Source organism: Theropithecus gelada, chromosome 2, assembly GCF_003255815.1.
Source record: "Theropithecus gelada isolate Dixy chromosome 2, Tgel_1.0, whole genome shotgun sequence".
In the NCBI taxonomy this organism is placed as follows: domain Eukaryota; kingdom Metazoa; phylum Chordata; class Mammalia; order Primates; family Cercopithecidae; genus Theropithecus; species Theropithecus gelada.
The window spans coordinates 153,859,469-153,875,004 of NC_037669.1; the positions used below are offsets into that span (position 1 = coordinate 153,859,469).

Genomic DNA, 15,536 nt, shown 5'->3' on the forward strand with positions numbered 1-15,536 from the left:
GGCCCAGAGCAGACACTCTGGAAAATGACTGTCACTGAAGTTCAAAATGCTGCTGTTGAGTCATGCAGAGGAAGTTGATCTGCATTCAGCTCACTTGGAAGAAGGCAGGGATGTGGGAGATGCATTGAGAGATTTTCCTCAAACAAAGTTAAAATTAAAAAGGGGCGGGGCAGCTACCTGGGACTAGCTCAGTCCTCAGTGTGGCGGGGTTGCTGGTGAATGGAGCATGGGCTTCCAAGTCAGAATTCGGTGCACATGCAGGCTCAGTCACTTCTGGCTGTCCCTGGACCTCAGTTTCCCTTTCTGTAAAACAAACATCACATCACCTACCTCACAGGGAAGCCATAAGGTAATATGCAGAAATAGCAGGGTGCCTGGTTTACAGTAAGTACTCAACAAAATGTTAGCTGATAACTAGTTATTGTTGTGCATTTATTTACTGTATGCCAAGTCCTCTGTTGAATGTGTAATGTGGGTTACCTAATTCAGGGTTCTTGAAGTGTGGTCCCAGGCTAGTACTATCACATCAACTGGAAACTTGTAAGAAATGCAATTTCTCAGGCCCCAGACCTGCTAAATCATAAAAGCCTATGTTTTAACTCCCAGGTAATTATGATGATGATGATTGCTAGGTTGAGAACCACCAGCTAATTTATAATTCTTAGTACCATTATTATAGAACAAGGTGAAAATTTTATTCTTACCACTAAGGTGACCAATGGTCCTGGTTTGCTGGGGACTGTCCTGGATTTAGCAATGAATGACCAGTGTTTCAGGAAACTCCTCGGTCCTCAGCAAACTGAAGGTTTTGGCCATCCTATTAAGAGCTGGAACCAAATTTCATTCTAGGAAGAGATTATGGGATTATGGCTAAAGAAAGCAAATGAGGTTTAGAGAATCTAAAGGGATGGGTGTTTAGCCCATTGGGTGGCTGGTGCTGGAGAAGACAGGTTGGTAGAGGGTCTGGTATGGGGTGAAGGCCAATTGAGAGGCCCTGACAGCAAAGGGACCATCCCTGGGACCCCCAAGTCCCCCAGCAAAACTCAGGAATGGTTATTTATTTTTTCAAGGGACAGGGTATTGCTAGGTTGCCCAAGCTGGTCTCAAACTCCTGGGCTCAAGCAGTCCTCCTGCCTCAGTCTCCCTAGGAGCCAGGATTAGAGGTGCAAGCCACTGCACCTGGCTAGGAATGTTTATTGAGAGTGAGTTTTCTTTGTAGAAACTGAGGCAGGGGCTGAACGTCAGACTGAAATGGACAGAAGTGGAGGTCCCTGTGAGAACCTGACTTTCAAGAACTGTGTGAAGTCTTCAGTGGGCCTTGGGATGGCCACAAACCATAGGCTTGGGAATGGAGAAGGATAGTTTGAGCCAACCTTATTTAGGTTTTAAGGCATGGAGGCCCCTGCTGAGATCTGTAATACTTATTATTCATTTGATAAACGTTCAGTATTAACTTTGTATCACCAGGCCCTTCCCTGAGTCATAGATATAAAAATGGAAGAGATGTGGACAAATGAGATATCACAGTAGACTGTGACCAGAAAACCAACAAATCAGGCCAGGCTCTGATGGGTCCCACTTTAATGAAAACATAAGAATCCACTATGGTCAAGTGTCCGTTTACACATCAAGGGCTGGGAAACTGATCCTTTATAGGAGTGGCTTTATAGACAGTGGCTACTCCAGGCAGCTGTTTTTTGATTAACCCGTGATCACTGAAAGGCATGGTATTCAGGAAATGAGATTAAAATGCAGCCCAGCTAGTGGTCTCAGCTCTGGCTGCACAGCAGAATCACCTGGGAAGCCTTAAAGTCTTGATGTCCGGGCCCCAACCTAGACCAATGGCACCAGACTCTTTGAAGGAGTGGTCGGGGCAGCAGAATTATTTTCCAGGCTCCCTGAGTGATTCTGTTATACAGTCTGAGTTGCGAACCACTGGTCTAGGTGGTTACAAATTCAAATTCGAGTCGATGGCATTTGCCTTCAAGTGCTTTTTTGACATCCCTCCCGTCTCTCCTCTGCTCCCATTGCCCAGCTGGCCTCCCATCCTAGCGATGGGTTTCCAAGTAGTCCTGGAGCTGCCACAGCACCCTGAATTTTCTCTGCTCTTCGCTGGTTTTGTACCAGGGTGTTGAGGGCCAGAGAGGCTGTGGGTGTTAACCACAGCAAGGGTGGAGAAGAGGGAGTCATGTGGGTTACACATTTAGTCATAACCATAAAAATGGGCAAGCAGCAGCCCTTGCAGCTGCTCTGCCTACGGAGTAGCCATTCTTTTATTCCTTTACTCTCTTATTTAACTAGCTTTCACTTTACTCTATGGACTTGCCCTGAATTCTTTCTTGTGCAAGATCCAAGAACCCTCTTTTGGAGTCTGGATCGGAACCCCTTTCCGATAACAGTTCCAGACCTTGAGGGGTCCTCATGAATCAGATGAAGGAAGGAAGAAGTACCCGGACAACTTTGCCCAGAGAGCCAGCAGCTGTCTTGTAGATAAGAACAAGCCCAGCCGCAATTTACCTTCCTGTGGTAAGAACTTTTATTTTTACTTAAATTTATCTAATTAAGTGGTTCTCAAACTTTAAGGTGCAACAGAGTCTCCCGGGAAGTTTGTTCAACACAGATTGCTGTGCCTCACCTCAGAATTTCTGATTCATTAGGTCTGGGGTGGGACCAGATAACTTGCATTTCTAGCAAACTCCCCGGATACAGAAGCTGCTGGTCTGAGGGTCACATTTTTGAGAGCCACTTATCCAGTGATTTCACCTCTGCTCATTAGCCCAGGCGCAGAGCTGATGACAGACTAGGAAGCTGGATTTGAGTCAGAGCTAATGGTTTAGCACATAATTGCCAGGATGTACATTCCACTGAAAGCATCTGTCAGTTCTTGCCTTGGTATAAACCCAGCTTTCCTTTTTTATATTTAAATTTCCATATTAGCATGGTAATGAGCTATTTGGGATGCGGAAGCCCAGCAGCTATGCTAAGTGAAAATCCAGCTTGCACAGATTAGCCCACCTTTCCGAGTGCTTAGGGACTCAGAGTCCCTAAGAGTTCTCGGCAGTTAGATTTTTTTCTTGTTCTTTACATTTACCATAGTTGTGCACATTTTAACCAAAATGCAAGTGTTGGAGAAGCACACTTGGAGCCCACTTGCCTCTGTGTGAAAACTTCCCATAATTAAGGGAAGCTGACCGTGGGCGGGCACTTGGAGCTCACTGCCTCCTCCTCGCTGGGCAGACTTTTGCAGCTGTTAAAGGCAGAGGAGTGAACTTTTTGTCATCAAATGAATGCAGATGAAGCTTCCTCTGGTTGGATGAAGCTGAACCAGATCTTGAGGAACAGTGAGTCCAGGGCTGGATTTCATTTCGATTCCAGGCCTGATGTTCTGGGCCAGTGGCTACTCAGTCTTCATTGTGCCCGCAACTCTCCTGGGATCTTGTTAAGATGCAGATCCTGACTCAGCAGGTTGGGACAGGGCCCAAAAGTCTGCATTTCCAGAAAGCTCCTGGGTGATGACAATGCTGACATCTGTGACACCTGGGAACTTCGGTTCACAGCCTCTTTAGAAGTGTGCAGAGATGAAAGAGGACTTTAAAATAGTCCTGGTATGGACCTGGGAATCTGGGATCCTTGAGAAAGGGAAATCTTCAATCTTCAAAAGTAATGGACGTAGTGGGCCCAAAATGTGGCTAAAATCTTCATCTGGTCAATGAACACCCTCTTCATCTACTGAGTACAAGGATTATAAGGGACCAAGATTTATGGGAGCTCCTCCAGGTCAGAGCATTCCTCTTAATGCACAGATCCCCACAGCTCATCATCCTCGTGAGGCTGGGAACCCCTGTGTGGCACAGGTTTTAATGTTCTCTGTAGTCCTGATGTGGGGCTCAGGGCTCAGTAAGTGTGTGCTGCCTGAACGAACGGACACGTTCAACCATCCTTTTTTTGTGGCTAATAAACATCAGCCCATTACTAAGTGTTCAGTGGCTTAGTCCACTCTGACACATCTTAAAAATTAGATGGAGGAGCCACCGGGGTGTGAGGTTTGAGCAGAGCAGAGACATAATTTGACTTCCATTTTACCAAAAATTTCCTGGCTGCTGTGTTGAGAATGAACTGCAAAAAGACAAGAATGAAATAGGCATGAAAGATGGCAGCTCAGGGTGGAATGTTAGCAGTGGAGGTGACAAGAAATGGGCAGATTCTGGATATATTTTGGAGTCAACAGAGATTTGTTGAGTGTGAGGTGCAGGAGAAAGAGAGGAACGAAGGATAACTCCAAAGTTTTTGGCCTGAGTAACAGGAAGCATGGAGTTGCCATGAGCTGAGCTGGGGAAGGCTACATGTGATGCAGGTATGGGAGGGTGAAAATGAGGAATTCCGTTTTGGACTTGTCAACTTTGAGACTGGGTACCTGACACATCCAAGTGAGATATCAATTTGGCAGCTGGATATATGAGTGGGACTTGTGAGAGTTTCAAGTTGGAGAGGTACAACTGGAGGCCCACAGCAGATAAAGGCATCTGAGCCTCAAGACTGGACGAGGTCATCAAGAAAGTGAGTGTAGGTAGAGAAGAGGACCAAGGGCTAAGCTCTGGGGTGTTCCAAAGTTAACAGATTAGGTGGAAGATAAGGACTAAGAAGGAAGTGACCAGTGAAGGAGAAAAACTAAAAGATGGCAGCATCCTAGAAGCCAATGGAAGTCTCACGAGGAAGAGCGGGTGTTCAACTGTGTTACTGCTGCAGGGAGCTCAAGTATGAAAAGGCTGAGAACCAGTCTTTGAATTTAGCCAAATGGAGGCCATTGGTGACTTTGAGAATGGTGGTGGTGATGTAGTGGCAGGTGAAAGCTTACCTGGAGCAGTTTAAAGAGAAAGAAATGAGAGGAATGCATGACAGTGAGCATAGATTGCTTTTAAGATGGTTTCTTGCTGGGCTGGGTGCGATGGCTCACGCCTGTAATTCCAGCACTTTGGGAGGCAGAGGTGGGTGGATCATTTGAGGTCAGGAGTTCGAGACCAGCCTGGCCAACATGGTGAAACCCCGCATCTTTACTAAAAATACAAAAATTAGCTGGGTGTGGTGGTGTATGCGTGTAGTCCCAGCTACTTGGGAGGCTGAGGCAGGAGAATCGCTTGAACCTGGGAGATGGAGGTTGCAGTGAGCTGAGATCATCACACTGCACTCCAGACTGGGCAACAGAGCAAGACTCTGTCTCAAAAAAAAAAAAATAAGAGATGGTTTCTTACAAAAGAGAGGAGAGAATCAAGTGGTATCTGGCTGAAGAAGTGGGTCAAAAGAAGGTTTTGTTTTTCTTTAAGATGAGAAAGATCCAGTAGAGGGGAAAATTGGTGTTACAGAGGAGGGGTGAGGGGCCAGGATAATGACTGGTATGTGCTAGTGCTCGAGGAAGGGGCTTGGCTTCAGCCAGGAGCATGGAGGGTTCATCACTAACAACTAAGAAGGCAGAGCAGGTGGGTGCAGATGCTGCAGAGGGGACAGAGGGGGTGAAAGAAGTCTGTGGAAATTCTGTTCAGCTGTTTTCAACCTTCTCAGTGACAGAAGAAGTATCAACTGAGAGTGAGGGAGATTTGACACACACAGAGAAGGCAATGTGAAGATGGAGAAGTAAAAGATATGGAGATGCTGGCCTCCAAAACTGGAGTGATGGAGCCACATGCCAAGGAATTTTAGCAGCTACCGGAAACTGGGAGAGGTAAGGAGCGAAGGCCCTCCTGGCACCTTCATTTCAGGGCAGTGATACTGAGTTTTGATTTCTGGTCTCCAGAACTGTGAGAGAATACATTTCTCTTTTAAGCCACTAAGTTTGTGGTAATTTGTTACAATAGCCACATGAAACTAATATAGAACTAGAGGAGAAAGAACTGACTTACCAATTCTTAAGACCCACTGCCTTGTTCACTACCATATACCCAGCACCCAGCCCAACGCCTAGTATACAGTAGTGCCCAATAAATAATTGTGGAAAGAACGAATGGGCAGGAAGACAGGCCTGAGTGGTCCACTACATCGCCTCTCCCCGCAGTCTGCAGTCTAGCCTTCTCTGCCTCCAGCCCAGAGGGCATGAGAAGCATCCTCCAGCACCCAGGTTTACATGTTTCAGCTAGAGTTGCCCATAAGAGCTACCAAGAGAGGGTTTTGGCTTGTATTCCCTGGAAAACGGAGCCTGAGAGGTTCAAGTTGGTCAAGTACCCGCCGTATTTAATCAACAAAGAAGTGAAATCACATTGTGCCAAAGACTGTAACCCCAAGGATGGGGGAAGAGGGCAGTTTCCATGAAAAGGAATGTCAGGCAGATAATCCAATAGGTGTCCTGGACAAAGAGCACCGTTTCTGGGCTCCTCACCACAGTCTTACGTTAGCTTTAGTCCTCCAGCTACTTCGAGGTGCACATTATTGTCCCATTCACAGGCAGGGCAGCTCAAGACTAAGGCAGGTCATTTGCCCAAAGGCACACAAAGGTCGGGAGCAGGGCTAAAATCCAGATCTGCCCAGCATCAAGAGGCAGTGCCTCTAAATGCTGTGCTAGCCTGCCCTCATCCTTCGGCTCTGCGCAGGAAGGAGACACCCCATGGCCACCAGTGGGCTCCTCCTTACTTTAGATCTGGTTAGGACCAAGGTCATGCTCTGTAAGAGGTGGATGTTCCGGGCAAAATACCAACAACTCACAATGTTCTCAGCAAAACTTCAGGAATATTGGAATAAAAGGAAATAAGACAGGTACATGTTTCTCTTCTTTATTAATCAGTCGAGATATACAAAGACTTAATAGAAAGTTACATAAAAGGCTCAAACATCATTGAGATCTTCAGGCATCACTCTCGTTTCACGACAACGGCCACCTGTTAAGACTATGAAACAGAAGCTGGGCACTCCTGGGCGCACGATAATTCAAGTATCTTTCATTCCAAGTAAACTTGACATGGAATTTCAAACACGATGGGCTACCAATGCAGGGAACCTGTCTGTGGCTCCGGATTTGCTGTAATGTCTGAGGGGCCTTTGGGTTAGAGTTACCACATTAGTGGGTCATGTCTCCTGGCAAAGCGAGACAGGCCCCAGGAGGCCCAGCCAGGCATTCTCCACAGCAAATGTCATGAGAAGGAGGTGGGAAAAGTCCTAAGAGAAACCATCCAGGTGTCCCGTGTGTGGCAAAGTGCACGGGTAGTAAGTGGCCATAGCCCGAGTGGAGAGGATGGCTAGGATTATCTCTGGAAAAAAAAGCAGCCCTCTAAAGAGGGTGTCAAATAGTGGAGGAAATCTGAGAGCACACAATGGCAAAGGCATGGGGTGAGGACATTTCAGGAAGGCTGTGCTCCAGGAGATGTGAGGCTAGCACTATTCTCTGGAAGACCAATGGGAACATGAGGATGTTAAACAGCCACAAGTCCCAGTTGGCTCCTCGGTCATGGTGTGGCGTGGCCAACCAGGTTTCCCAGTCTGACCCTGGTAGATGATGATGAAGAAGATGATGGAGGGATGGCACGGGGCACACTCTACACTTTACTCTGGCCTATCTGGAAGCTACCTCAGTCATGAGGGCCCACTTCTACAAATGGGGCATTATTTACTCATTTCACTTATGGGGAAATGAGTTCATGGGAGATGAAAGCTTACCAGAGGCTCAACAGCAGAGGCTACAGAAGACCAACCCTTAACTAGTCTCTCTCAGGCACTATGGAGTTCAACTGTGAGCCAAGAGCAGGATGGATGAACAGATGCACTGTCCCTTCTGTCCCAACCATGTGGTTGAAATGCCTGTCTTCTCACCTTTATGGCCAAAGTCTCTCTTCTATGTCAGCTGATCTGCTTCCAGTGAGACTACCCCACTCAGTGCCGTCCAGGAGTAGGAGCTCCATGGTGGGTATGGGTTACGCTCGTAGTAGTTGGTGCCCAGCAGGAGTTTTCTGGCCGTGGACACCGCCCTGTGTGCAGGGCTTCTTCTCCTACTCCGCCATGCTCTCGGTTCTGAGCATCTCCATCCTCACTTCTTCCTGCCTGCCTTTCCTCCGCCTCACCTCCAGTTTGCAGCTGCCATCAAACTACACACGTACCTGCTGCAGATGCCACTTAGGGAAGCATAAGGATTGGGAAGAGCTTTGTCCTTTTAGTGTTTAAAATACCTCTTAACATTATAGGATCTAAGGAAACTCTGAAGTGCCTCATCTGGAATGTTCTCTCTTATCCTTCCTTTTAGGAACAGAAAAAGGGGCAATTTAGTCAAATAAGAAGTTTGATTTCCAAGAAACAAAAGTCTCAACTATCTCCTTTTGTAGCAGGATCACTCTCCAGCTGGGCCCTTCAGTGCTGGTGATCTTGCCGAGGTAGGCACACGGCGCATTTTCAGAACCCAGGTGTCCTGGCATCCGGTTGGGTGCTCACTTTCCTCAGGTTTCTTTCTCCAGAGTGGCCAGGCCACCTGCTGAGGATATTCTAGTTTGCATAGTGACCTGATTTGTAACATCTAGAAAATAAGGTCACCAGCTGTGCTGCCTTATATTCTGACCTTTTCTTTGGTGCACCGTTGTTCCTGTTGTCACTCCACTCCCACCCCAGCTGGAAAAACTCCAGTCTTTGGCTCACACCAGCAGCACCTGAGCGGGGTGGGGCGGGTTGAGCATCATCAGGGAGCTGGGGAGTCTGCCCCCTTGTGGAAGGTGTATGAGAGCCACACATCAGCCCAGCCTTCCTTACTTGTCAGATCATATTATAGTCAAGATTCAATAGGTCAACAAAAATTGCCAAAAAGGCAACCAGCACTACTTTTACAAATACTGGAAGGGGTCTGCTCATTGACTGGGCTTACAGAAGTGGTAGTCGGTTAACTCCAAGGGAAGATGGCTTGAGGTCTTGGTGCTGTTTTAGTGATAAGAGTATTGAATCGTTTTTGGTTAAGATCCAGCACGAACTGGAGTTTTCTGCATGGTGTCCACATTAGGTTACTTTGACGTGTCAGTGTGTTCATATCAGAGAGGCACGAAGCAGCACAGCCAACGTGAAAAAGCAGCAAGAGACAGATCTGAGAAACCCAGAGCCTCCTCAGACCCCTGGGGAGGGCAGAGAACTTAACCCATACTGTCTGAAAAACAAATGAACACGTTTGCAAAGCCAATCAGCTTACTTTAGTTTATACATTTCCAGGATAATGAAAACCCCTTTTAGAATTGACATGCTCATGACAGCCACTCCCTTCAGCAAAATAAAATCTGTTTTCTAATATTTGCATCCCCAACCATAGGAGAACCCTCTGGGTAAATACCTCTCTCTTCTCTCATTTCTAGGCCATGAGTAGGGTCTCTTTCTCTCCCAGGATTGACCCATGGCCTGAGGCCTCCAGCTACAGTTCCCATTCACTTCTGTCCTCTCAGTCACTCTACTTTCAGACTGAGTTGAGTTTTGGCACTGATGGGAAAACTCAGTTAAAAAACAACAATATTCCAGATATGTTACCAGAGAGGTCTGCTGAACACTTGAAACTTCACGAGGCAGTGAGCCCAGACCCCTTTAATAAAATAACAATCACTAAAATAATTTAAAAATCTATAAAAGACATCCAAGCTCAGACACTGTGGATGGGGGGTAAGGGGAAGAAGCTTGTTCATGGCTTGTTTTGTACTTTGTATGTGGATAAACACTTCCACATCAAACCAACACTATGTAGTTACAAGAAACAGCACACCCACCGAGAGAGGGTCAGGAACCGGGTTGAATCAACACATGGGGAGGCCAGGGGCACTGGGATGCTGCTTCTGCTTACAGGCGGCTTCCTTGCCTCTTGTGAGAGGTGGGAAAGCCCGTGCCCTCTGGGCAAAGCCAGACCCTGTCTGCTCCCTGCCCACTCACCCTTCTCCCTTCCTGTACCAGGTCCTTGGGCCAAGGGTTGTGGTTAGAAATGGTTTCAGTGCAGTTAGGTGGGGAGGGGCCCCGAGGGATGGCCAGGCCACAGTCACTGTGCCCAGGGCCTCAGGCCTGTCACAAGATCACACATTGCAGTTTGTGGGTGCCTGTGGCACGGTCTCCCCGCCATTTGGTTTTCTTCTTCTTCTTCTGGCTTTTTTCCGGAATCTGTTGCCTTTTGAAACAATGAAGGACAGAAAGACAAAGTCAGAATGGGCTTTGCTTCTCCTCTGCCCCTCTCCTCCCGAGCCCCAAATCTGAGGCAGAGGAGGCCTGTTGTGGCAGGGGTAGTGGGTGAGGGGATGGGGATGCCATGCCTCACCCAGTGATTGTCCTGGCCACTGGAGTAGGGCCTGGCAGGATAACTTCTCTTGAGGCAATGAAACAGGGAGACAGGGGAGGGGATAACCTAAATCGCCCTACTGATGGGAATGACTGACATTATGTTGTGGCTACATTTACATAAATCGTGAGCTACATCGCGATTTGTCTCATAGAGTGCTGGTTTCTATTCTGTGTTTCACAGTTTAAATAAAATGATGGGTCAACTAAGCATAAAAGCCATTTCATGTTTTCTGTTAACTTTTCCTATGTCTAAAACCTGACCTTGGCACTACTGGTTCACAACCAAGACATCACCATAGGCTACCTGATGGCAGCACGTCCTAATTGGAGGCAAAATGCCTAAGATAAAATAGTTTCTTTCCTTTTGTAAAGATGGCATTTCACTATGTTGCCCAGGCTGGTCTTGAACTCCTAGCCTCAAGCAATCCTCTTTCCTCCACCTCCACCTTTGCCTCTGAGTGCTGGGATTACAGAAATGAGCTACCACACCTGCATGAGAAAATCATTTTGAGAGTGCAAAACTGCCAGCAAGAACATAAAGTGAAGACTGTAATATTTCCTCATTATGCTGGGGAATAATGAGAAGATGAGCTTTTTAAGCATGTTGAGGGATGTGTGTATAGTGGGGGTTAGAGCCCCGGGGCTGATCTCACAGCTCACCAGCAGCCCCTGAAGGCGCCAGCATACAGGCCACAAACTCAACGCACAGTGTCTGAGACCCACTGGTTAGGCTGCTGTGCATGTTGAAGAGTTGGGAAATGCGATAGATTGGTGACCGGAGATGCAGCCAGGAGGCTGTTTTAGTCATGAGTGCATGAGGTGATTAAGATCTGGACCCTGACCATGCAAAGGAATGTACAAGAAACTTTCATTAGGATTGCTGACAATACTTGGAGATTGACAGCTGGTGGGGTCAGGAAAGGAGATACGTGTGCAATGCCTCTGAAATTTGAACCTTGGAATCAGAATATTGGTTGTTCAGGGGAAATATCAAAGGGTGCTCTGATATCAGGACATGGAAGAGGAGAGAGACCTAGTTTGTACGGTGTTGAAAGCTTTGGCGTGAGGAGAACACTGAAGCCAGGCTGGAGGGAGCTGCCTTCCAGGGAGCCTGAGCCGCTGCCTCAGACAGGAAGGCATTTCCACTTAGCATGTGCGGCAGACTTCACCCACAAACCCGTTAGCAGCTGTGGGGAGGGCAGAGGTGGGTGGAAAGAGCAAAAGAAAGAAACGGAAGGAGGGACAAGAAATCCAAACATAGGCCCAGAATTCTACAGTCTCATGGCCTCAGAAGAGGAGCTGCTTCCTCAAGCTCCCAGCTGCCTCCAGGAGCCAACCCATGCTGTGGAGGCCCGCTTCTAGGGAGGGGGCAGTGCTCACCTAATTACTCTCACGAGGTCATGGAAGGCTTTGTCGACATTGAGAGGTGGGTCCTTGGCACTGGTTTCTATGTACGGAATCTGGAAGGCAAAGCTCAACTTGGTCACAGTGGCACAGAGATCCTCAAAGCCCTGTTCCACCCTTAAAAATGCTCAGGGGTTCTGAGGAACCCAGGTGCTTTCAAAACACGCCACAGAAGCCCCAGCCCCCAACAGCCTCAGGCATCACTTGGGGCTTCTCACTCTTTCAGGTTGGAAAGTGTTACTAATGGTTTTTCCAATTCCCTCTTGTTCTCTAGGCACAGAGATACTTAATAGCTCCCTAAAAATAGAATAAAGTGATCTTTTTACATACTTGAAGATGAAAAACTGTTTCATTTATTAAACTAAAATACATTCTGATTCTACCCATTTTTCTTTCTGAGGTCTGTTTCTCCACCTTGGGATGACTTCTGCCCCTCTTTCTGGGGCCCTCCAGAGTGGACACTGGTAGAAAAGGCTGAGGAGAGACTGGGCCACGACCAGGACTCTGGGCCCGGGTGACCCTGGCCCATCTGTGCTGGCCTCCACCCCGGCCCAGCTCTTGTTTGGTCTGTATCTACGAGCCTGGGAGCTCAGCCATGTTTACACAAGGTTTTTGTCTGCACGTTCAATGCTGAGAAATCATCACCCGGCCGAAAGGGTGCAGACAGCGGGAGATGTGACCGTGGTGGCCCCACAGAGCAGGTTTCCAGGGCCAGATCTGCACCAAGTCTCGGGCTGGCAGAGGGAGGAGAACAAAGACTCTATGAGGTCAGGACACACTCACTCCTGAGCGCTCACCTTCTCCTACAGCAGGGACCCCGCCAAGGCAGGAAGTGTTCGTTCCCCAAAGGCGGGGAGCAGGGTGGGGAACACACAGGCCTCGCTTGATGAGACAGATGGAAGTAAACTGAGTGTGATTAGACTGAATAACTTGGTGATTTTTCATAAGTTTTTTCTGATTACAAAATTAATGCCTTTCATTATAATATGCTGGAAAAAGAAAAGCACAGTGGGGAAAAGAAAAATAACACTTCAAATGCAGGGAGGGGGGCGACAGGGTAAGCTGTTGTTCTAGAGGAGTAGATTGTAAATCACTGCCCAGAACACAAACCAGTCAGTATCTTCCCATCCATCATCATCACGTGAGGTCGGATGTGCACACTTCTGCTGTAGCCAACAGACACACAAAGGGCAGAGCACAAAAGGCAGAGCTTAAGCCTTTGAAATATTCATTGGACAAATATTTGAGCCTCTGATAACACTAAATGGAAACTGCTCTTCATTGTGGGCTGTTTGGCTTTCCAGGTCTCACTATCCCTGACCTCATTTAGTCCTCACATTAACCCTCTGAGGTAAGCAAGTATCTCCATTCTGCAGCTCAGGAGACTGAGCTCAGAGTGACGCACTTGCTCAAGGTCAACAGCAGGTGGCAGAGAATCAGGGTTTGAACCGGGCACTTTCCACTTTCTCCTGGCCCTGGTAAGAGGTGCTGAGGTCTGCTTTGGAGCCTCTTCCGGCTGGACACCAAATCCGGCCAAGGCAAGTGCCCCTGATAAGTGGCCAGTACAGTCCTACGGGGCCCTTGTGAGTCAGGACAACGTGCTTCCCTGCACACACCCAGGGGAGGCAGGAAGGCACTGCAGCTCGAGCTGGGACCTACCTGGAGCCCCTTCACATCCTGTACTCCTGCCGGCTCAGTAATGGCCCAGGCTCCAGGGCCTCAGACCACTGCCACCTGTGGTCCCACCCCATCGCTCAGAAGTCCCTGAGTTGTATGATCCCCCCCAGGTCCCAGACACCTTCTACTTTCTTTCTAGGGGACCTGCCTCTAGCACTGAAGAAACACTGATGTGCATTACCTGGATTCCTGGAATTGCAGGATTTCAGCAGCAACAAGACTTAAACTAAGGGGAGCCCTTCAATAAACAATAGTTTCATTTCCAAAGACCAGGACTGCAGGGGTGACCAGGCAACAGCTTTTACACATCTCCTGACCCCCTCTACACACACGCACACACCTACATTGTGTTTGGTCGCCATTTCTTTTCCTTGCTCCCTGGTGATTTTCCTTAAGTGCATCAAATCGACCTTGTTGGCCACGAGGATCATCGGGAATGACTCCCTGGGAAACAAAGGAATAGCAGCTCTGTGAGGTTTCCACCACCCCTCACACCTAGTTAAGGTGGCGCAGCTACATCTCAGGCATAGCACAGTCAGCCTACAGCACCTCCCCAGTCAGCCTGGACTGCAGTCCCTTCCCTCCTCCTTTCCAGAGAGAGGTTAGGGTTAGGGGAAAGGGCCTGGGGGCTGCTGGCTGTCTTGGCTTGAAGCCTCAGGTCCACTGCAAGGCCAATGGTGAGGCCTCGAGGGGCTGCTGGTCAGGGGCTGGCTCCCCAGACCTGGTTCCCATCTCTTGGGTCACTCAGATGTACCAACCACACAACCAGCTGCACAATTAGGATGGCTCCCAGCAGAGGGCATCAACAGGCATGGTCACCGTAAAGATTCTTATTGACATGGGCCAAATTTTGTCCAAAACTGAATGAAATGACAATCTTACTGCATCTTTGGCAGCATTGGGTATTTCCATTTTTAAAAATTATAATTTGACAGGTGAAAAATGGTACTTTACTATCTTCCTTATATTTATTTGATTAGCAAGAAAGTTGAATATTTTCCCACATCTGAGCCATTTTTGTTTTTTCTTTTGCAAGTCATGTATTCAGAGTAAAACCCACATTCACCTGTGGGAGCTTTATGTGTATGTACGTGTGGCCCTTTACCTGGTAAACTGATTAACACTTTCTCTTTGGAATACATGTTAGCTAGATTTTTTTCTGTCTTTAATGGAATTCACTCAAATATTGTTCTTTTCCTATTAGTTTATGCATTTATTTTCATTACATAGCCTCTTTGAGACTTAACAAGACCAAATGAGTATAAGCCAAATTTCAAATTATTTAATTACTCCACATAAGGCTTAAAAAAATCCAAGCCTTTAATTAGGGACGAGAGAGAGAGAGAGAGAGAGAGAGAGAGAGAGAGAGAGAGAGATTGAGAGAGACAAGCGCGAAAGCAAGCGCGCCCTAGGAGGCAGGCGCAGGCCTCTGTCCCGGTACTCTCACCTGTGTTTGATGCTCACCTGTCTTTGACGCGCAGGATGAGCTGGTGGAAACGGTCCACGTGCTCGAAGCTGGCCTTGTCGGTGACGGAGTAGACAATGAGGAAGCCATCCCCCGTGCGCATGTACTGCTCCCGCATGGCGCTGAATTCCTCCTGCCCGGCTGTGTCCAGAACTGGGGTGGAATGAGACCACTCAGGGGCTGTCCTCACCCACCCTGCAGCCCCCACAGCCTGCAGACTCCCACACTGCTGCTGCTGTCCCTACCGTGGCTCAGTCCAAGCTGTCCCATGAGAGGCTGCACAAGCTCTTTCCCTGGGGCTGCTCGAAGGGTCTCAGCTGAAGCCCCCCCGCCCACCTTAAAGCCCGCTTCAGGGTGAGGCTCTGACTTATTGTGGACCCATCAAACCCTTCTCCTCCAATTTCACCCCATGTGCTTACTGGGCCTAAGTTCTCTGATCTACAGACACGCCTCATGAAGTCAATGATGAACTGTGCTACATAATCCCTCTGGCCAGACCTGGGCTTGGATCCCTGCTGCAAGGCCTATAAACTGTGACTCTTTGGGAGGTTGCCTGACTCTCTGAGCCTCCCCTTTCCTCCTATATAGATGAAAACAGTGCCTCTACCTTATACGCCCTGGGGCAGGAGAGCTTATTTATGGACATGCCTTGGGGAACGCCCTGAAGAGGCCATCTGGGCAGGAAGGGCGTCTCAGCCCCCAAGGGGACAGATACCAGGGAGACCCT

The 15,536-nt window shown here is 48.2% G+C and overlaps 1 protein-coding gene across 7 annotated transcripts in view; it reads right to left on the reverse strand.

Moving 5' to 3' along the window:
- Positions 1–6,742: 6,742 nt before the first annotated feature.
- Positions 6,743–15,536, reverse strand: part of MRAS (muscle RAS oncogene homolog) — a 58,905-nt gene continuing 50,111 nt past the window's right edge. For 6 of the 7 annotated variants that reach the window (XM_025376339.1, XM_025376344.1, XM_025376338.1 and 3 more), the window contains 4 exons: positions 14,809–14,962; positions 13,689–13,788; positions 11,644–11,723; positions 6,743–10,093 (listed from right to left, as the gene is read on the reverse strand). In XM_025376339.1, coding sequence (XP_025232124.1) covers positions 9,994–10,093; positions 11,644–11,723; positions 13,689–13,788; positions 14,809–14,962 — 434 coding nt within the window. In that variant the 3' untranslated portion in view covers positions 6,743–9,993. Of the gene's footprint in view, positions 10,094–11,643; positions 11,724–13,684; positions 13,789–14,808; positions 14,963–15,536 lie in introns of all 7 variants that reach the window. The other variant, XM_025376341.1, reaches the window with a different exon arrangement.